The sequence below is a fragment of the Echinops telfairi genome, unplaced genomic scaffold (genome assembly GCF_000313985.2).
Source record: "Echinops telfairi isolate 266 unplaced genomic scaffold, ASM31398v2 ScPeMD7_12;HRSCAF=54, whole genome shotgun sequence".
NCBI classification, from domain to species: Eukaryota; Metazoa; Chordata; class Mammalia; order Afrosoricida; family Tenrecidae; genus Echinops; species Echinops telfairi.
Window position 1 is genome coordinate 1,331,939 of NW_022103909.1, and position 21,631 is coordinate 1,353,569.

A 21,631-nucleotide genomic window follows, 5' to 3' on the forward strand; every position below is an offset into this window, starting at 1 on the left:
AATGGCTCCTTAAAAGCTCATGTCCTCCCCCCAACTACCAGGACCCCATTTTGCCTTGCAGACCTGGTTAGACCAGATGATGCACAGCGGTACAGATGGGAATTGGAAACGCAGGGAATCTAGGACAGAAGAACCTCTCAGGACCAGGGGTGACAGTGGCGATACCAGGAGGGAAGGGGGAGGTAGCAAGGGGGAATGGATCACAGGGAGCCACGTATGGCCTCCTCCCTGGGGGACGGGCAGCAGCGGGGTGGGTGAGGGGAGACGCCGGACAGTGTAATATAGGATACAATAATAACTTATAAATTATCAAGGGTGCATGGGGGAAAGGGGAGGAGGAAGGGGAGGGGAGGGGGAATAAAAAAAGGAAAATGAGCGGATTCCAGGAACCCAAGAGGCAAGCGAATTTTGGGAATGATGAGGGCAACAAATATATAGATGTGCTCTACACAATTGATCTATGTATTGTGATGAATTGTATGAGCCCCAATAAATTGATTAAAAAGTAAAAATAAAAAATAGGCTCACGTCCATCTTTCCAGAAGCAGCCAGCCTCGTCTTTCTCGAGCGCTATAACTGTTTGAGAACCGCCAACCACTCCCCTCGCAGCCCAGGGCGTAACCCACGGCACCACCAAAATCCCTGTAACTGCTTCTGCTACCTTGACTTACTTATACCCAGCTGTGTTCAAGTACCTCTCTCTCCCCGTCCCTCTGGGAGGTGGGGTCTACCTGTTTCCCATTTTACAGATGTGGAGATTACAGGTCCATCACAGGAAAGCGCTAGCCCCTGTTAAGGGCTGCTGAGACGAGCCCGTGGCCGGATGACGGAAGGCCTCGCTCAGCCCACCTCCTGTCTGGATGTTTATTGTTGGAAACCATTCTGCGTGCTGGACATGAGCACCCATGAAGCAAATGGTCCCGTGACCCTTTTACCCTGGGTGTTGTCAGTAGCTAACTTGCCTGGCTGCTAACCCAGCCTGCCGGGAAGGTCTGGTGATTGGCTGGAAAACGTCGCCACTAAACACTTGCTGAAGCACCATTCTGCTCGGTCAGGGTGCCCGAGTCGGAACCAGCTGGATGATAATTGGTGACTGGTTTTTGCAAACCAAGACCTGTTGAACCAAGTTAGTAACTACCCCAGGGTTAGCCAGAGCCACCGTCTCTGCGAGTATGCAAGTATGGGTATGTAGGGGGTCAAAGGAAAGGGGTGCTGTCAGGGACCCACCAGCCACTCCTCGGGAGAAAGATGAGACTCTCAGCTTCCCTAAGGAGTCACAAAGCCTCGGAAACTGTGGATCAGCATGGACTTGAAGGGTGGCAGTATTTTTCAGTTCGCTGTGTGTATTAGGGTCAGAGAACAAGGCGTCAGAGATAGACAGAACCCCCAGTTTTGGCTACATGTCTATTTTTTATTCAATATATTAAATATATTAATCAGAAAAGTCACATACTATAAATCCAGGAAAATACACAAATATAAATGTCAGACTCTGTCATCTGTCTTCCTCCTAGGGTGACAGTTTATGTACATGGGGGAGGAGGCTGGCGGGGAGCCCCATCCATTCTTCCCAACCCCAACTCCCACCTTAACCCCTTCCTTCCTGTATTTACAACAGCGTTCGGCTTATTTACAGCATGGCAGTATGTGTTAAAAACAGTTTATCTTACAAAAACATAAAGGCCAGGGGTGGGCTGGGCATAAGACAATAGTGGGGGTCCCCCCCACGAACGAATCCCCCCCATCCCCCAGGGCTCGAGCTTCCTGGTGGCTTCTTAGAGTCAACAAGGAGGCCATTGGGCCTTGGGCTCACACCCGGTGGGGTGCTAGGAGGGGTGCTCTGTTCTGGGGTCTGTGGGCCGTGGGCTAAAGGCACGTGTGGGGCAGTGTGCAGGCACACACGCGTGTGCACGCATGTTCCCGGGCTGGGGTCAGAAGGGCAGCGTGTCCATGAAGATCTTGTCGACAATGGGTGGAGGGGGCACCAGGTCCTCCAGCTTGAGGTAGAAGATGCGCTGCAGGCCCTGGGTGCACAGGGTCCGCAGCTCGGGCAGCTTGCCCAGCAGGCGGGACAGGCAGCTGGCCGGCTGGGGCTCGCCCGCCACCGACGAGACGTGCTCCTTCAGGCAGCTGGCAATGCGGTTCTGCAGCTCCTCCACCCGCCGAGGCTCCTGTAGCCCGTGCCGGTCTGCAGACAAGGGTGAGACTTAGCCGCCCATCCCAGAGCCAGACGCCCCAACACCTAGAAACCCCAACCCCGGTCTCTCCCGTTGGTTCCCCGGCACCCTGCAAAAGCTCGCATGCACACCGGCTCATGTGGAGACCCCATCGGGAGCCTAGGAGGGAAGTTTCCCCTTCAATGTCCTTCTAGGCAAGGGGGAAACAGGCCGGGAGGGGTGACAGGACTTATCAAGGTCATAAAGAAAGAGAGAAGAGGCACCCTGGCTTTCTGGCTACGCTACTGACTGCCTGAGAAGCCCTGGAGGGTGGCAGCCGTGGGTCTGAGATACCCCCAGAGGCAGCGAGTCCGAGGGCCCAGCAGCCCAGGCCCTCTTCAGCCAGAGTGGGCCAAACCAGTGTGACGACCTGTTAGGGTTCCACTGAACGTCAACAAGGGGGGGAAGGTGGTGGTGGGCTCTGGAGCCTTTGAAAATGAAAATTGAGCAGGTATCCCTTGCGCCTGCCCCGCCCCCCAAGAAGCCACCCTCTTTGGACATGAGGGTTCATGCATACGTGGACAACAGCAATTACGTAAAGTACAGGGGCAGGCAAGGCTAATCCGGGCAGTTAAGAGTCAGCACAGCAGCTCCCGGGGCAGGGGAAGAAGCCAGAAGACCTCTGATGGGTGCCTAGTGGTCATCCCTACCTCCCTTATCTTTCTGTGTGTGGGTTACACCCCAGCGAACATTTCTAAAACAGACACATCGGTGACCACCACCACGCACATGTCTGAGTAAACTGTGCCGCAGTCTTCTCCGGAGGGACTTGAACTGCTGACCTTTCAGGTTGCAGCCCAGTGCACTAACAGCACCACCGTAGACTGCAGCAGGGTCTTGGGTAGCTCTGAGCGGGGGTTAATTCACAGGCTTGATTGGGCTTTGGCATCAGGTAAAATTAAGCCTGCCCCCGCTCTACCACCTTCAGCTGTACTGCTCTGAGCAAGTGTCTGCCCCTCTCAGGTTCTTGCCTGTCCCACAGGTCTGAGCAGGAGCAGGAGCTTAGCAAGTGCTAGATGCCAGCCCACTTGGGCCCTCTCCCCTCCCCGACCACCACCCTGCAGAGGACTAAACAGCTCCTCCACCAGGCCCCTCCTCAAGCCCCAGGCCTGCCTGGTGCTGTCCCCTCACCGGTGATGAGGACGAGAGCAGACAGGCAGGCGAAGGCGGGGACGTCCACGACCAGGCTGTGCAGGGACCGAGAGAAGGCCAGGATGCTGTCGATCCACTCGCCGAAACCTCGGGTGCACTGCAGCCGATGCAGCACCAGGCCCGAGCAGAAGACCAGCTTCCCCTCGCCCGGCTTGGACCTGGGGGTGGGGGTGAACACAGGCAGTCAGGGCAGCCCCAGGGCGGGCAGCATTGGGGGATCTGGCCAAGGCGCCGGGGAGAGGCCTACCGGTAGGCCAGGCGGAGGATGAAGAGCTCCAGAAAGGCCGACTCCAGCAGCAAGTCCTGGTCGCAGGGGGCCAGCTCAGCAAAGCCGGGGATCTTCTCAGCCCACGTGCGGATAACCTCCAGGGACCCCGAGAGCAGGTCGTAGAACTGCTGCACATCCCCGGCATCCTCCTTCCCAAAACGGGGCAGCATCAGCTCCTGGAACTAGGAGGGTACCCAGTACGGTCAGCACCCTCAAAGGCCCCGCACCGGCCCCCCTGGGCCGGCCATCTTGGGGAGAGGGGGAGAGGCTACAACTGAAACTGGGCTCTTGCTCCTGTTTGCCACTTCTCATACACGGCCCCAGGGCAGCCGTTGTTTGCCTAAGTGGCCCCGAGATGTTGAGTTGCCCATCTGGTCAACCCAAAGGGGGCTTCTGTTCATTTCAGTGTGTGGAGTGACGCCCCCCTACCCCCACGCACTGAGTGTGCCCTCCCAGAGGGGCGGGGGCCTCACCTTGGAGTAGTCCAGTTTGGTCGTGCTGGGCCCCGAGTCCAGGTGTGCCCGGACCAGCGAGGTGAGGAGGGTGGCGGGGGAGGCATCAGGGGTCTGCTTGGGTTTTGAAGGGAGCCGACCCCGCCGGCCCTTCAGACTGTCTGTCCGGACAACTGCAGACAAACAGGCCACAGTGAGGACAGGGGGACACCACCTCATGACCCCTCGGCCAAAGCTGAGAGCACAGATGCCGGGACATGGGGAGCCCGAGCCCCAGGGGTCCCCACCAGGGCCTCCTTCCCCACTCCTCCCAAGCCAGGCCATGCTCAGACCCAGCAGGGCAGGTGTACATAGGGGACTGGCCCCGCCCCGCCCACTGAGCCGGGTCTGCCCCCTGGCCCATCCGCAGCCACCCACCTTCCTTCACCATGCCCACAGCCAGGCACTTCTGGAATCGGCAGAACTGGCAGCGGTTCCGCCTCCTCTTGTCCACAGGGCAGTCCTTGTTGGCGAGGCAAATGTACTTGGCGTTTTTCTGCACTGTGCGCTGGAGGGGGGGGGGGTGACACGGAACAGGCTGTCAGAAAGTGGGGTGGGAGGGGGGACCTTCCAGGGGAGGGCACTGTCCAGATCCTGCTGCCGATGCAGACAAAAGCGTTCTCTGTTCACAGCTATTTTTCTAACATTTGGGTGGCAGGGGAGGGAGAGACAGGGGTTGTGGGGTGGGGAGGAAGAGGCAAGTCTAGGGGGCCCTGGAGGAGCGTTCTGCCCCAGGGCAGAAGGTGAGGGCCAGGCGGGGACTCCCCAGCAGCCCTGACACCTGTCCATTTCACCGTGCTCCTGCCCGCCTGCCCCTTTCCAGGGGCAGACACAGCGGGGCGGGAGCGGCTGGGGTGGGGGCGGGAAGCTAAGTGGGCACCCAGCGCTGGGACAAATACACAGCTTGTTCCCGAGGCCACCCCCAGCCTTCTCCCAGCTCCTTTCATCTCCTGCCAGGGACAAGAGGGTGTGGGGGCCCCCCTTCCTGGGACCTTGAAGGGGAGAGGGCGGGCCGAGCCAAGCCAAAGGCTGACCCCCAGACCCTCCCCTTCTGTTGCCCCTCAGCCCGTGGCCCCTTCTTACTGGCCCCGAGGCCCCTGCCTCTGGGGGAGCCCAGGCAGGCTCGCCCCTTTGCTGCAGGGGAGGAAACCCGACCAGGGAAGGGACCTGGCTGTCCCCACTTCCTCCACGAAGCCCCTGCGGGCCCAGGGCCTCACCTTGAAGAAGCCCTTGCACCCCTCGCAGGTGCGCACGCCGTAATGCTGGCACGAAGCGTTGTCCCCGCACACGGCGCAGCGGCCCTCGCCTGCCCCGGGAGCCCCACCGAGGGCCTTGGCTGAGGCCAAGGGCGCGTCCAGCATCCCCGAGCTGTCCAGGTGTGGAGAGGTAGGCCCCAGGCCTGGGAAGGTGGTCGGCATGGCGTAGCTCTCCCCCTCCCCCAGCTGGTGAGCGGCCTGGGAGGGGTAGAGCTTCAGGGGGCTTTGGGGGAGGCTGTGGCTGGGGCCAGTCGGGGAGCTGAAGGAGAAGAAGGCTGGGGGCTGGGGGGGCCCCGAGGCCTTGGGCAGCTGCTCAGTCCACGCCCGCAGGCCTTCGTAAGTCTGGCTGGGTGAGAAATGGCCAAAAGAGCCCTCCCAGGGAGAGAGCTGGGGCGGCTGGAAGCTGGGCGTGGACGGGGAGGGGACGGAGCAGGGGCTGCCGTAGTAGTCGGAGCCGCTGGAGGACAGGGTCTCGTCCAGGGGGCCGCTCAGGGGGCCTGGGTAGCAGCCATACACCTGGAAGTCCTCGAACTTGAAGGAAGTAGAGGCAGGGGAGGTGGCTGAGGACGAGGACGTGGAGGAGGCCGTGGAGGAGGCCGAGGAGCACGGCTGGGTGGTGCCCGGCAGCTGGTAGAGGAACGTGTCAAACTCCCCCGTGTAGCCGTCCATGAAGGTGCTGAAGCTGGGCAGGGCCGTGGGGGCAGCAGGGGCCGTCTCGGGGCTGGCCAGGTCCATGGTGGGCTTGCTGAGCTCAGGGGTCAGGGGGTCGCTTGCCAGGTGGTCACGGGCTCCTGGGCTCGGCGCTGGAGTGGCATACTGGGCTTGGATGCAGGGCATCTCTGGAGAGGGAGAGGAGCCCCAACGGGAGGGGAGGAGTCAGCGCCCAAGTCGAGTCTCACTGCACAGGCTAGGCCCCAGGGGCAGCCAGGTGGCAAGAAGCCCAGGCAAGAGGCAGGACTCAGAGGCCCGAGGGCTGTGAACAACCACAGAACCCAAGAGCCTGACCCCTGGCTAGAGCACCCTCTCAACCTACACACCACACAGTCCCTGGGCAGTGGCCCAGCCAAAGTGGGCTCCGCCGGGAGGCCTGCCACACCCTAGTTGGCCTGGGAACCCTGGAAGGCATCTGGCCAGCGTTTCTCTGAGGGAACAGGGGGCAGCTGTGTTCTTCCAGCCCCCTGCCCCTCCCCCACAGGAGGATGCCCAATCCCAGGAACAGGTGGGCTCACTTCCTGGGAGTATTCTCAACTCAGCCCAGACTTCTCTTCTGCAAAACTCCTTCTGCACCCCAGCCCCCCTACTCCATGCCTGGAAGGAGGGCATCCTGGAGAGAGACAACAGGGGCTGGGAATGAAGGTCCAGACCCCACCTGGCTCCAGAAAGCGGCCTAAGGACCAAGGCAGCTGCCCTTGAGCCTGCCCCCACCCTACAGACTGAGCAAGGGCTGGGGCTCCCACATGCACCCCAGTCCTGCCATCTGGGGCTGGACACCCCCTCTGCACTGCCTGGGATGCTCCCAGATGCCAAGAGAAAGGGAGTCCTGCTCCCCCGGGGATCAGGGGCCCTGGCTTCAGACCTTTAAAGGCCATATGCTGGAGGGAGAGAGAACAAGGCCCCAGACTTCCAGAGAATGACCAGTCCCTAAGAAGAATTTCTCCACGATACCTTGAGCACCTCTCCCTGCTCATTTTGTAGGAGGCAATACTCAGACGTAAAATAAGACGCCTGCTCTGAGTTCTCTCCTACCTGAACTCCTACCTCACACCACTGCAACAAATACACGTCCAAAAACTCATACAGAAAAGGTTCGTAGAAAGAAAACTATTCTCTACTAATTCCATTTTCCCACCAACTTCTTGAAGCCCCTACTGGAGATTTCCCCCTTATAATTACACATCTGAATTTCTGAGTGCCTTGTTAACAGAAATAATGGTCTCTCCTACTTCTGAATTCTTGCCTCTTAGGAAAGATATCAAGGCATTTAGTTCTCACATTTGCCATGGGGGGAGGGGGGAGCACTCAAAAGTCCAGCAGAGGACATAAGGTGGTATGCAGAAGCAGAAGGAGCCTGCCCCTCCCTGGACCTCACCATGAAAAGCCAGAAAAAGTCAATCAACACACACACACACACACACACACACACACATCTTAAATTCAGAGATTAGTCAAATTCATGCAGGAAGTTCCAGGACAGGGCCACCCTCCCTCCCTGGTCCCTGCCTGGGGTCTGCATAACTCCACCCTAATCAGTCAAGGAGGGGGTCTACTGGGGAAGAATCCCAGCTGAAACTCAAATACCAGGAATCTGGGGGTAAGCAAATGGGGCCAAGGCTGTCAATCACTACCCCCCAGCCAAGAGCCCTGGTCCTAGCCCTTCTCCCTGTAGGGCCAGCTCCACCCATGGCACACACCAACGCAGGCAACAGAGGCCCTCAAAGCTCTGGCACCACTTGCCTGGAGGCACCCATTCTCGGCATGCAGTCCTGGGCACCTGCTCCCGATAAGAGAAGCCACGTCTCCCAGCACCAGGACAGCCTGGCAGGGATGGGCTAGAGGTGGGAGGAGAGCGGCAGCCACGCAGAGCAGGGCGGTCCAGCCTTATTCAAATCCTGTTTCTCCACTTGGACGTCCCACATCCGGATCAGCCCCCACCAACCTATGCCCGCCGCCACCCCCCCACCCCCCCACCACCCCCAGCTTCCATGCTGTGCAGGTACTTAACAACACAGGACCTATATCCAAACCCAATGGGTGGGAGGAGCAGTCCCCAGAGAGGAGGAAGAGGTGGAGTTGAAGGAGGAGTGGGGAGAATCCGGCTTCAGGCAGGTCCTGGCAACAGTGTGGTTTTCACCTGTTCTCTTGAACGAGCCTGAGACTGCACCCTCCCTACCTGTGAGATCCCACAAAGACTACAGGGTAAGGGGGGCCCAGGTGATAGGGGACTCAGATCCTCCCAGAAGCACCCCCCCTCCCACAGGCTCCTGTAGTCACAACTCCCTCCAGGGTCCCCAAGGACAAGGGTTTCCACATCTTCACACACACACACACACACACACACACACACACACACACACACACACACACACACACGATCCAAGTCACAGCTAATAAAACACCACCACTCCCCGTGCTTCTAGAAAGGGACCCTGCTCCTGCTCTTGCCAAGAAGACTCACTCCTTCCAACAGAAGGCAAACGCCCCTCACAGTTCGGCCACCAGCATTAGCCATTCTCTTGGGTGGTCGACTGGTCGCCCAACCCAGCTCAGACAGAAAGAAACTGCCTGGACAGGTCCAGGCAAACTAAGCGACTAAGAGGGGCAAACGGGAGAGGGGGCTGGAGGAACGAAGACCTTTGGGAAACCGGGGCTTCGTTCCCAGGCTGGGGGAACGAAGACTTTTGGGAAACCGGGGCTGAAGTTCAGCTCCGGATGCCTTTCCCAACACGCTATGGAGACCCTCATCAGCACCCGAGTCCTGAGCACCTTGTCGACTTGGGACTTGAATTCAAGCCAGCTGCTTGCTGGACAAGTCTCTACGTTGGCGCCAATTCCAACCCCTGCGGCTTCCACCGTGCACTGACACTCCCCCCTCCGGCGCCCCGTCCAATCTGGGTCCCCACCTGGCTTCGACCGCTGCCTCCCCAGCCCGGAGGGCACTGAACTCCCGTCCTCCTGCCGGAGGACCCTACAACTCCCTTTCTGCCCGTGCGTACATTCCATCTCCCATGGCCAGCACCCCTAAAAGCGAAACCCCAGGGACCCATGCAGATGCACGCTCCCTGCGGGGCACGTACCCGGCCGAACGGTTCCTGTGCCCCTTGCCCGCCACCAGCGCCCCGAGTCGCAGTCTGGTCCCGCGTGCGCTCCCGCAGTCTCCGCACACTGCCCCAAGTTTCACAGCCTCCGTTACTGGGGCTCCCCGGCCAGGCAGGACCCTCCTCTTAAGCGCTCCGTGACGCACAGGGGGGGCGGGGGCGCCATTGACGCACGCAGCCCGGCGAGCTTTCCATACAAGGGCGCGGGGGGCGGCGCGGTTCCGGCGGGAGGCGGACGGAGGGAGGGAGGCGCGGGGCCGGGGAGCCCGAGGGGGCGGGGCGAGAGGGGGGCCTGGAATGTCTGCGCGCGTGACGCACGCGGGGTTCCATTGACGCAGGAAGCGCGGAGTGTTTGATCTATAAATAGGGCCCTCGCGCCCGCTAAAAATAGCAGCTGCGCGCCCCGCCAGGCTCTCCCCACCACCGGACTCAGAACCGGGTCGGGGAGCCTCCAGGTCCGAAATAACCGGCTGGGAAGGCGAGAGCCGAAGAAGAGGGCGCTGGAGAGCGGCGGCCCCGGGCTTCCCCGGGGGAGGATTTCCTCGCCCTCGGGCTGCTCCCGGGCGGCTCGGCCGCACCCGGTCTCTCGGGCTGGCCTCCGCCTTGGCCTCTTCCTGAGCTCTTTCCGGAGGCCTGGGGTCTCGCCCTCTCCTGCCGCTGGGCAGGCATCAGCTGGGACAGGGAACCCAGGGGCACCCTGGTGAGCCTGCGCCCCAGCTCCGCCCAGGGTGCAGCTTCTGCACTGCTTGGGGCCGGTGCTCCCCAATGTGGTGTCAGGCCAAGAGGTCACCTCCGCTCAGATGACAGTTAGGGTGCTGCTTACTCTCTCCCCCAAATTGCCCACACAAGGTCTTCCCGGGCCCGTGAAGTGCTTTCCCCAACAACACCTGCAGGCTTCACACACCGGACCTGGGTTCTTCACAGGGCTTCTCCCCAGCTCTGGGTGCACCCGGCTTGGGAAATTACCAGATTTTAGAACGCCGGGTGGTGCCTGAGAAGTCTTTTCAAACGGATGCCAACCGTTCCCCTTTTTGGAAATAAACTGGCTCAGAGATAGGGTACTTGCTAAGGGCCGCACAGCAGAGCAGGGGCACCCACTCCACTGCCAGCTCCCCTAGGGTTATCTTGTACTCTCTCCTACCAGGACAGCCCTCCTCCCCAAAGGTCAGAGAGCACCTCAACTCCCGCCCCCACCCTTGTGGAGGGGGCGGTTCTGACCATAGCACCTGCCTGTGGGGCAGAGAGGAGCCTGGCAGGGTGGGTGGCATCAGAACTTAACAGGCTAGAACCTCCTGGAGCCTTCCTGGGCTCCGCCTTCACTCCTGCACCCTATCCCTCCACAGGCCTAGGGCACCCTGACCAGCTAATTGAGAGCAAGGATGAAGTGCAAAAGTTGAAAAAGGGGGAGCTGCTCACCCCACTATGGCCCCCATCCATCCTCTCCCCCAGGAAAGGCCACACTGCTCTCTAGTGGAGTCGACATTGGGGTTCTGGGGCTGTCTGTCTGTATGGCAGCACACAGCCTCATCTTTCTCCTAGGAGCAGCTGGTGATTTTGAACCTTCAATCTTGTGATTAGCAGTCCACCACTTACCCAACAGCGTCACCCGTGAGTCAACATCAGTAGAGGCTGCACCCACCCACCCACCTCACTTTCACTTCATCTGGTGACCCCGTAACACTTCCCTCTGCCCTCCAGGCACTTCCTGCTCCCCACTTCCACCCTCACCTCTGGTCACCCATTTCCCACATGTCTGCCCACCCACCCGAGTTCTCTGCAAATATCTCAGGCTTCATCCATTCCAGAGAGAACGGGTCCCCTCCCACCCCCTGCTCTCCACCCCATTTCTGCTCGGGCACCGTGTCATGTGACAGCTTCAGGGCAGTGTGGAGTAAAACGAATCCAGGATCTCCACCCCAGCCTAGTCCAAGTTCTGTTTTCCTTTGGGCTTTTGCATACCATTTTGCTTAGGGGGGAAAAAATGCTTTTTTTTTTTTCCTTAGGGGTGAAAATGATTTGTGAATCACACAGGGCTTTTATCTGTGCCTTGACTTGTCAGGGCTCAGCTGCTCATACCTGGCCTTAGTGCTTTGAGTTCTTCTAATCTCCTGTCATCCCAACCACCTTTGATTGGGGAACTCAAGAATGCTGAGGGGCTGTCCAGGCCTCTGGTCTAGGTCCCAGTCTCCCAATCCACTTGCAGCCCAGAGCCCACCTTCCCAGGCTGTAAGACTGCTATAGGACTGCTGCAGTCCCACCCCTTCAGAGAGGGACACAGGGGCAACTGCAGCTGCCCCTTGGCTAGGCCTTCAGAGCATGCTGGGGTGCTAAATAAACTATACTCATAAAATAAGTCAACACAACCTAAGACGCAAAAGGCAGTTTCTCCTGGTGGAAACACAGCTGATCTCTCATCCGACTCACTGCCTCAGCCAACACAGGAGAGAGGCAAGAAAGGGACGTGGGGACCCAGGCTCTGCAACCCAGAGGCTCTCCAGGGATGGTGGCCTGCGGGCTCCGAGGGAGGTGGCCACCCAGTCAGCAGAGATTCTGGGGAAGGCATCATGAGCACACACGCTTTGGGAGTCTCAGAGTACAAGCTGGTCCCAGGTTGGGCAGAAACCCTCAATGAGCCCCCCTGGTGCAGCAGCCTCCCGGGACAAGGTCAGAGGGACCACTCACTGGGGTGGGGGAGGACCAGGAATGAAGGCAGACATGTCCAAAATTACAAACAAGGACCAGAAGGTAAGGCAGGGTCATGATGACACAGGAAAGGCAGAGAGAGATGATGTCATGCTGGCAGCAAATCCAACATACTTGGTTCCCTTCATCATAGCCCCAGTCGGCCTGTATGCCCCCATCACCCATACTCCCTACGACCCCAACAAAAGAACTTTGAGTTACACCTTTCCACAAGCTATTTCACCCACCGGGCACGTTCTTCTTCTTCCGGTCTACATAGTCCTGCTCATCTTTCAATATTAAAGTTCAAATGCCACCCTCCTAAGCTAGCTCACTTCTTCACACATGCTGTGACAGTTAAGGTTTGGTGTCAACCGGGTTAGTATTTTCCATGGTTTGACGGTAATAAAGACCTAGTCGTCCCCCACCATGTGACTTGACACAATGGAATCACTTCCATAATGGGATCTGCTATGAGCAGCCAATCAGTTGTATGATGAGGGTGGGATGTAACACCCTACCTTAGATCACAGCCCTGATCCAAACAAATGAATGGAAGTTTCCTCGGGGAGCGTGGCCTGCTTCCACAGTGACACTGTGGAAAAGCTTACTTGCTTCTGGCTGAGTATGAACCCTGCATCTGGCTTGCCCTCTGCCTTCTGGTCTTCAAACTTGAGCCAGCAGCCTGCCATGTTGCCTACTGACCCGCCTACCCAGTATTCATTAGACTCTGCGATCAGAAGGCTCCAACCTGACATCTCACCTACGGACTTGGAGCCTGCCTGTTTCTCCAGTTGTGTCTGCTGTTTCCTTCATGGAAAGATCAAAGATACACACAAGCGTCGCTGGTTTTGTTCTGCAGAAAACCTAGCCTGAGACATAGTGCGAGGGACAGACCTTGGCAAACCAAGTGTCAAACCTTCTTCCAATGAACCAACCTTTTCAGGTTCCAGAGTCTGATCAATGAGGAAATGGGGGCTCAGGCACAGCATTCACACTCAGGTCCCTAACTTGCAGTTTTGTGCTGGGCCCGCTGCCCTTGACCTTGAACTCTAGAAGGGACAGCCTCGGACCCCATAGTCCCTGCTGCACACACACCGCACAGGCAGCACCAGCAGGGCCTGGAAGGAGACCCTTGGGGAGACGGGCAGCTTCCACTCCCTCATCTACGTGCTGGTCCCTGGCTGTGTTCGCTCTGGGCAAGTCATCCAGTTATATTATGAGGTTATTAAGCCACGATTTGTGCTCTTTCTTGTATTACACTCGCCCCTCTCCCCCAAAAGGACACCCCCAAAAGTGTCCTTTAAAAATGTCACTACAGCTGTGTGCTGGCTCTATTCCAGCTGAAATCTTCACAGGAGCCGAAAAGCCAGGTCTGGTGGGTCCAAACCCCCTGGCCTTTCAGTGAGCACGTAAGTGCTGCACCACTACCACCACAGCTCCTCTATGGAAAGTAGTGGCAGAATGATTTGGCCCAGGAGAGCGAGGAGGAGTGGACTGTGAAGAATGGGCCGGCGTCACTGAAGTGTCCCTGTTGGAATCGTTAAATGGGCACACAGTGTGTGGCATGTATTTGCACCACAATTCTTAAATTCACGCCCGAAGGGAGAGATGACACTACTCAGATGGATGCAGGCGCCATGGGAATTCCCTGCGTACAGACTCAAGTGTGTGTTCCTGGAGTCACGGGCTGCTTCTCATATCCGTGTCTGCTCCTTCGACAGACATGTACAGGACGATGACAGCCGGGTGGAACCGCAGCACCTGACATTCGAAAGGGGTCCTCACTCGTCTACACTGCACCTTTTGTGAACCACACCCCTGGCCTTGACCCTCCTAGTCAAACTTTCTGGGACCCAAGGCCTTACTAGAGCCCCAACTCCTAAAAGCAGTTCAACTTCCATGAGGAGTAGGCCCCGGTCTGCCTCATTTTGGATGGGGGCCGCATCAATAAGGAGCCCAGGTCAGGGCTGGCATGCTCCCCAGCCAGCAGGGTAGCATGAGGTTGGGTACACAGGGGTGGAGGAAGTGGAACCCCACAGCCCCTTTCCCACGCTGCCCGCCCTCCTTGCTCAGCTGGGCCTGCCCCTAAGCCAAGGGCAGGAACCTGCCCTACTTTCAGCAAGGCCTCGCCCTTCCCACAGGGTGGGCACTGGGTGAGAGCCTTGCTTCTACCTGCTGAGAAGTGGCCCTGGGAGCTTCCCCTCCTCAGCCCTGGGGCCCAGTGCCAGCCCTGACATAGCCGCTTCCTCTTCCTGCCAGTGGGCAGGGGGACTGGTGCATGGGCAAGGGTGCAATGCCAACTGTCCTGGGGGAGCAGGCAAGGGCCAGTCTGGGAACCAGGGGTGATGCTGGTCAGGCTCAGGCCACTGGCTCTTGTCTCCTGGCGCTGGTCCGAGCCCTGCCATATAATTGCAGATATCATTATCTGCCCCCAAAAGGCTCCCCAAAGGCATGACCTGGCCAGCCACTATTCCCACCCCCATCCTGACCCCAGCCCTCAAAACCAGAACCAAACTCACTGCCGTCGAGTTGATCCTGACTCATAGCGACCCTATAGGAGTCAATGATGGAAAGGTTGTCGAGACATCTGGAGCCCGGAGGCCTGGGGTGTGACCTGAAGCCAGTCCCTGGGACCTCTCTGAGACGGGTCTGTCACATGTCCTATGCAGACATCCCAAGTCCGGGAGCTGTGGGAAAGCAAGTCAAAGGAGAAGCTCCAGAGGGAAACTGAGCGCTGTCAGGGGCCTGGACTCAGGGGGACCAACAGCAGGATCCTGGGGCTGGCAGTGGGCAGGGGAGGGAGAGGAGCTGGCAGCACCCTTCCCCCCCAAGAACCTACGCTACATCTCCCTTCTTCCCTGCAGGGCTGGAGGAGAGTAAATGGGAGTCTGCCCTCTGCCCGAGACGAAGCTCCACCCAGCCCCAGAAACATTCCAGAGTGCATGCAGCAAGTGCTCAATGAATCCCCAGAGAAACGGGTAAAGGAAGGACTGCAGGCCACCACGGGGGCCACCCTCAGGCAGTGACTCTGCTACTCTCCAGCACCCCCACCCAAGCCAGAGACATGAGCTAACTGCCAGCCCAGCCAGCCAGCCAGGCTGGGGCGCAGGCCCAGCAGCGCCCGACTTCCCTGGGAAAGCTCAGTATCTGCATCCTCCTCGCCTCCCCCTGCGTGCCCCCTGGGCCACCTCAGCTCCTGGCCTCTCCTCCCTACTCAGAGGGCCTCCCAGCACCTCTCCGACGACCACCAGCACCCATCAAATTCCCCAGCCTCCACCAAAGGTGGCCACCCAGCCTCTTCATTGGGCAAAACTTCAAATTCCAAAATAAACGCCCCTCGGAGTACGCACAACAGCCAGCCGGAAAGACTGATGCACTTCCCTATTGTCACGGTATTTTTAGTCTCAGGCTCTGGATTCGTTTAGAGACTCACGTTCAGAAAGGGAGGAAAATTTATTTTTGAGAACGGAGTAAGCGCGTCCAGGAGCCTCCCACGTAAGGAGCCGAGACACGTTCCGTGTTGGGTCGGAGGCCTGGCCTTGGGCCAGGGGTAGCGTGTTTGTGGCTGGCTGGCTGGCAGAGCCGCCTGACCTCGCTCCAGCCCTGCTTCTCAGGCAGCTGGGAAGCCAGGCGAGGCAAGCAGGGAAGGGGCTGAGGTCTTAGCAAAGAGTAGGAGACCCCATTCAACCCCCGAGTCCCCACCTGCTAAGGAATGGATATCCTGTGGCACCCTGGTGGACAGACAGCACACTCACTTCTGAGTGGTCCCCCTGCCTGAACAGACCCAGGACTCCCGAGGTCTAGGTCACTGGGAGATGAGGAGTGGGGGGCCCTGCTGGGAAGCCCTGAAGAAGGATATGAATGGGATCACCTATCCAGCTCATGTCCCCCACCCCGTGTCCCCTAGCCGCAGCTCCAAGTCAGCTCCAGCTGCCAGCTGCCATCAAGTTCACTCACTCTCATTCCTGACACCTGCACTGCCTGCCCCCACCCCACCCCGTCCCCTCCTTTCAAGGGCAATGCACATCGCCCAGCTCCCATGCCTCAGTTTCCCCATTCACAAGACTCACCAGCTTCCACCTCACTGTCTGTTCTGACTCCCAGAGATCCTGAACAAGCACCCAAAGGGAGTGTCCCTGGGCTGGGTGCGGGCTCTTGCCGGTAGCCTCAGGGAGTCCTGTGGGGAGAGAGACGTGACTGCCTGGTCTGCGTGTCCTCCCGGTGGAGGCCTGTCACCAGCAAAGCAGGCTCAGGACTCAGAGCGGACACCCAGCCAGCATGTCCTCCTGTGTTTATATAGCAGAAACCAGAGCCTGTCTCTGGGGAGAGGAGCCGCCTCAGGGCCCTCTTGGCTGGGGCTCGACTTTGGCCCAGGTCAGCAAGGGCCCAAAATAGTCAGCTGACGGGAGCCCCGGTGTGAGCGTGACCCTGGGCCCACGCCCGGGCCTAGCGGACAGGTGCCCACGTCACAAGACCAGCTCCAACGCTCATGTGGCCCGTCTGGCAGCCCCTCAGGGTGGCCTTGGCAGTGTCTGTGGCATGGGAGTTCCACCCCACCTCCGCAATCGCCCAGACAACGGGTAAACCCCAGGACGCCTGCCCACCAGGGCTGCCGTAGGCTGGCACCGGAGTGCAGACTGGGGAAGGGAGGCACGAGCCCAGTGATGTCATCCTCCACCCTCACGTGCTTCCCAAGCCAGATCTCCAGCTGACCAGGGACACCTGCCTCTCCCATTTACAGTAATTCCCCCCCCCTACCCCCCAGCCCAGAGGTTGGTGGCAGAGCCTGCTTGTCAGCTGGACACCAGGTGCACCCTGGCCCCCGGAGTAAATGAGCGCTTCCCAACTCTCTACCAGGCTCACATTGGACGCCAGTCTTCCCCATCCCAGCTCCAGCTCTGCAGCGTTGCAGCTAGTGCACCAAGCCTACAGGGGCTGCTGCTGGGGAGCTGAGACAGCCCCTGGGTCAGCGGAGCACCTCTCAAGGGCTGGAGGAGGGGAGTTGCCTAATGATGCTGCTGTTCAGGGAAAGGGGGGTGGGGGGGACTCCAGGTGGGGCCAGGGCTCTCTCTGCTGCAGTGAACCCAACCCAGGCTCTCAGAGCCCTCAAGACCAAGGAACATTCTGGTAGAAACGCTGCTCATGCTCACCACCTCTCGCCTTCGGACAAGGAAGGGGTGTCCCCTCAGACCAAACTCGGGCTGGTCCGGGGCTCCAGGAGTCTGCATGTGCTGGGTGGGGATAAGGTGGGGTGGGTGAACAGGTGGACCTCTGAGGCATCTCTACCCTGTCACTCCACTGTTTCATCGGCCAGGGGAGGGGTGCGCTGGGTGGCCACAGGTCAAGCTTTTGCCTGTTAGCATAGTGGAAGGTCTGTCCCTGCCCTAGCCCATAGGATCAGCAAAGACCACCTAATCCATAGTGGTCGGCCTCCTTGACCCATGGACTCCGGGGCCCTACAAGCCCACCATGATGGAGGGAGCAGCCAGCACCCTTTTGGGGTGGTCTACACACCGTTCTGAGTGGACCACAGGCTTTTGCATAAACTCAAGTCATCCCCTTTGGCTTCAGATGGTCACCACAGAGAGGTAGGGACTGGCCTCTGTCCATGGTGGCGACCCGGGAGGGAGACTCCGCGGATCATGGTGGGGCAGTGGTCACTACAGTGTGTTGTCTGCCTTCTCTTCATGAGCTCTGGGGCCATGTCTACACCCTAGAAAGGAGTCAGCTGCCACCCAAGCCTGCCCCCAACCTCCCTGCTCAGCCCAGAGCTCCCCTACCTGACCTTACCCCATCGGCTTCCTGGAAGCAGGCATGTGCTGCCCTGGAGGGCTGCTCTCACCACCCCCTCGCCCTCCAGCAACCCAGGTCACCTGGCCCAGAGCTCTCCTGCTGAGCCGGGCTTCCCCCTGCCACCCCCGCAGCACCCTCAGCACAGGAGAAATCTGATCTCCCAAGCAGGTGGTACCTTGTCCGCTCTCGGCAGGGCTTCCCCTCCACCCCCAAACCACATCCGCCTCAGGCAGTTCCATACCCACGGGGTGGGGGGGGTAGGGTGGGGGGAATGGGTAACCTGCTCAGGGGCCCCTGGGGGCAAAAGGACAAGAAAGGAGCACTTACCCCCAGGGCAGACAGCAGGCTCTGGGCCTGTCCCAGGGAGCCAGTCACCAGGGAGGGGCAGGGGCTGGCCTCGGTCCATGGTGGAGGGCTGGGAGGGAGAAAAGGTGTGAATGGAGGGTAGATGCAGGCAGAGTGCACAGCCGCTGTGGGGGTGGGAGTGGAATCCAGGCCACACAGGCTTCAAGGCAGCCCAAGGGCCTCCCTGGGTGAACATCATGAGGCTGGGGACCCCTGCCCAGGACAAGTAGCTCTTGGGGCTGGGAGATATGGCCAGGACAGTCCCTCAGCCTCGCAGCCCTGGACGCAGACAAAAGGGCATCTTGTAGGCTGAGGAGTGGAGCCATTTTTGAGAACAGATAAGAGCACCCCTCTCTCTTTCAGGGGCTCTAGTTCCATTCCCACAGCCTGGGCCGGGGTTAGTCTTCTGGCCAGAACCAACAGGGCCCCTCATTCAGCAGCTCAGAGGGGACAATCCCCAAATGTGGAAGGATCCCTGAGAGCAAAGTGTGCGGGCTTAAAGAGGCTGGATCCCAGACGGCCTGGGTTCAAAGCCTGGCTCCTTTGGGCAAGCTACATAACCTCTGCTCCTCCAGTGCCCCGGCTGCAAAAACAAGTACCACAGGCTGGTCAGTCATCGGGCGTGAAAGGCGTCAGTATATCCAAAGAGCTTAGGGCAGTGCTGGGTCCATGTCTGTGTTGACTTACACGGCTGGTGATGGCCATCAAGTTGACCCCTGACTTGTGCTGACCCCATCAGGGGACCGGACCGCTGGCCCGTTTTCTGCAACATGTAGCCAGCCGGAAGCTCTACTGACACCCACCCGATTGGCACTGTAATAGCACTCCCACCCCCGACAGGCAAGTGGTACTTGAGGTGCATAGGCTGGGAATCGAACCCAGGGCTCCACTGCCTCATCACTGCCCTTCTCACATGGCGATCCGGGGAGAAATTAACCGAGGACACACTTATAGTCACCCTAGAACCGAGTACCTAGTCCAAGCCACTTCTGGATCCATGGCTTCAGACCTGCTTCCAGGACAACACCGCCAGTCTCCCACACCCCAATAGGAGTCTACAGCCAAGCCTGAGGGGGGCCTCCCCAAGACTGAAGAGGAAGGTAGCAGGGTAGGGGTGGCAAACATCCTCTGGAACCAGTCAGGCCCAAACAGAGAACCCAAGTCCTCCCCAAGGCATCCCAGGGCCAGAGCTAGAGCCTGGCACCCAAAACTCCCTCAACACTAGGCCCCAAGAATGAGCAAGCCTGGATTGAAGTCAAGTCATTTACAAACTGCACTGTGCTGGGGGTGGCTCAGAGAAGAAAGCATGGCTCCACAGTGGTCGGGGGACGGGGGGGATCAGGCTGGCCCAGCTACCGCACCCCCGCCTCCCCCCCGCCTCCCCACTCCCACCTCTCCTCCCCTGCACCTCAGGGCCTGCTGTTCTCTCTGCCTGGACTGTCACTGCCCCACGCCCTCTCATCCATCAAGTTTCCATTCCCATTTCACTTCCTCAGAGAGCACCCCACCCCATCACACTCATCTATTTTTAGTTTATCCTCCAGACCACTGTGTGTCTGCTCACTTGTCAATCACCTGTCTCCCTAATGAGACCAGAAGCGAGGATCCTGCCTGACTCCACCAAGGCGGGGTCTTCTCTAAAACAACGCTCTGTAAGCATCACAGAGAGGAGTCCTGGTGGCCCAGGAGGGGGTGCATCTGGATCTGAACCACAAGGTCCGCAGATCGAAACAGCAGTGGCTCAGTGGGAGAAAGATGGGGCTTTTCTGCTCCTGTAAAGAGTTAACCGTCTCAGAAACCCACAGAGGCAGTTCTACCCTGTCCTACTGGGACCCTCTGAGTTGGAATCCATTCGGGTGGTAGTGAGCTGGAGTTTCTTAAGTATTACAGAAGAATGCGGGGCACAGGAGAGTCCCGGGAGGGGCCAGCCACCGGCCTGAAAGAACAAGGGGGAGGGTATCTGAGCTAAAACGCCTCCTTGCGGACAGCTCCCTAGGCTGCCTCTTCCATTCGGGGACAGATCAGAGCATCTTCTCTGGTGAGTCACACCCAAAAGCCTTCCAGCCCTGGACCCCAGCTCCACCACCTGCCCACTGTGTTCCTCTAGTTCGGTGTAATCCAGTCAGTTCCGACTCATAGTGAACTAACAACAATCTCCTGGTTCCCCTCCGTCCCACCAAGGATGTAGGTATTTTCTCTAAATGCTGCCATGCAACCAGCTATGGCCACCTGGGGACAACCTCTGCACGGGCCAACGCCCCCACCCAGACACGGACTTAGTACTATTGTTAACTATAATACGTCACAAGGAGTTGCTGAAAGGTATGCTCCAAACATTGCTTTCCCATGTGCTTTCGTGTTTCTGCATCACAATGTAAGGAAGAGCTATGAACATTTTACCAAGGAGGTACAGAACTTCGCTGAGATCACACACAAAAGGAATTGGCAAAGCTTGAATTAGAACCCAGGCAGCTCGGGATCACCACCAACACCCACCCTCCACTCCCATCTGTGCACAGGGTAGAGGCTTCTGTTTGCAGAGAGCAGTGTGACAGCCCCCTCACCAATAGAACGGGGACCTAGGCTTTAAGGCAGCTGAGCCAGGTCTCCTACCAAGCCGGACTCCTGAGCTGACTTTCTGAACTCACCTAGCCTCAGTCACATTCAATAGGCCCCATCCTCCTGTCCTGTTAGAAGCCCTGGTGGCACAATGAATTAAGCACTGGGCTGTTAACTACAGAGTCAGTGGTTCAAACCCACCAGCTGCTCCCATAGGAGCAGGAGAAGGCTGTCTGCTCCTGAGAAGTCTCGGGACCCCTACAGGGAGCAGTTCTACTCTGCCTATGGGTCACTGTGAGTCAGGATCGACTGGAGTTTCTGTCCTATAGGCCACATTCAGAATTTCCATACACATTCGTCATCCATCTCAGTCCCAAGGCACTACAAAAATGTCAGCGGGCTTTCCCTTCCAATCTTCATCCACGTTGCTAATCTAAATGGCCATTTGGAGTATGTCTGGGACCATGCCTCTGGCCCCAGTCCAGGTGATACTGTATATGTCCCCAAATCCATTGGTACCCTTTGATGTGAATCTACCTACCCTGCCAAGCCTTCATTTCTCCAAAACATCCATCATCCTAGCCCCTAAACCAGATCAACACACACTTGACTCTCAACAGGGCACACCTCCACAGTAGCATTTCTCTGCCCACCAGGGCACCTATCAAAAATGGGCACATGAAGAGGGAAATGGTTGAAGTCATGGAATGCCCCCCCCCCAACACTCCCAGCAGAGGGGCTGCTCCCGCAAGTACAAAGTCTCTAGGAGGGGAGAGGCTTCAGAGGCAGAGAAAAACGTTGTCCTGGCAGAGGAGACTCGAGTCCCCACCCCAGCTCTGCTCCAAACTCCGTGAGACCCTCTCTGGGCTGATTTTTCCCACCTCAGACCCCTTCCGGGCCTGCGGGCAATTCCCGGCCCTCGGGAACGGCCTCCTGGCAGCCCGGCTCTTGAGCTCCTGGAACTGGGTCCCGAAGCCAGCGGGGAAATGGAAGGAATTTCGCGGGCCTGGCCACCTCCGGCGCCCCTCGCGGGCCAAACCCCACCCTTGGC

At 58.7% G+C, this 21,631-nt stretch overlaps 1 protein-coding gene across 5 annotated transcripts; it reads right to left on the reverse strand.

Moving 5' to 3' along the window:
- Nucleotides 1–1,400: 1,400 nt before the first annotated feature.
- Nucleotides 1,401–18,076, reverse strand: NR4A1 (nuclear receptor subfamily 4 group A member 1). 5 transcript variants are annotated; one of them, XM_045287358.1, is made up of 9 exons: nucleotides 18,004–18,076; nucleotides 15,954–16,060; nucleotides 14,403–14,570; nucleotides 5,345–6,222; nucleotides 4,506–4,635; nucleotides 4,110–4,261; nucleotides 3,616–3,818; nucleotides 3,348–3,526; nucleotides 1,401–2,188 (listed from the first exon to the last, which is right to left on the reverse strand). In XM_045287358.1, the coding sequence occupies exons 3-9, from the start codon at nucleotides 14,425–14,427 to the stop codon at nucleotides 1,932–1,934; spliced, it is 1,824 nt and encodes a 607-aa protein (XP_045143293.1). In that variant the 5' UTR covers nucleotides 14,428–14,570; nucleotides 15,954–16,060; nucleotides 18,004–18,076; the 3' UTR covers nucleotides 1,401–1,931. The 5 variants fall into 5 exon arrangements, with proteins under 5 accessions (XP_045143293.1, XP_045143292.1, XP_045143295.1 ...); XM_045287357.1 differs by lacking the exon at nucleotides 18,004–18,076 and having other exon boundaries at nucleotides 15,954–16,103; XM_045287360.1 differs by lacking the exons at nucleotides 14,403–14,570; nucleotides 15,954–16,060 and having other exon boundaries at nucleotides 18,004–18,057.
- Between the last annotated feature and the right edge of the window lie 3,555 nt (nucleotides 18,077–21,631).

Excerpts from the sequence above, each read along its gene's own strand:
- NR4A1 (XM_045287358.1), bottom strand. The coding sequence starts at position 14,427 with ATGAGTCAGGATCAACTCGACGGCA. Across the intron at positions 6,223-14,402 it reads TCAGGATCAACTCGACGGCA|AGATGCCCTGCATCCAAGCC; the intron begins GTGAGTTTGGTT and ends CTCCCTCTCCAG. Across the intron at positions 3,819-4,109 it reads CCAAACTGGACTACTCCAAG|TTCCAGGAGCTGATGCTGCC; the intron begins GTGAGGCCCCCG and ends GTACCCTCCTAG.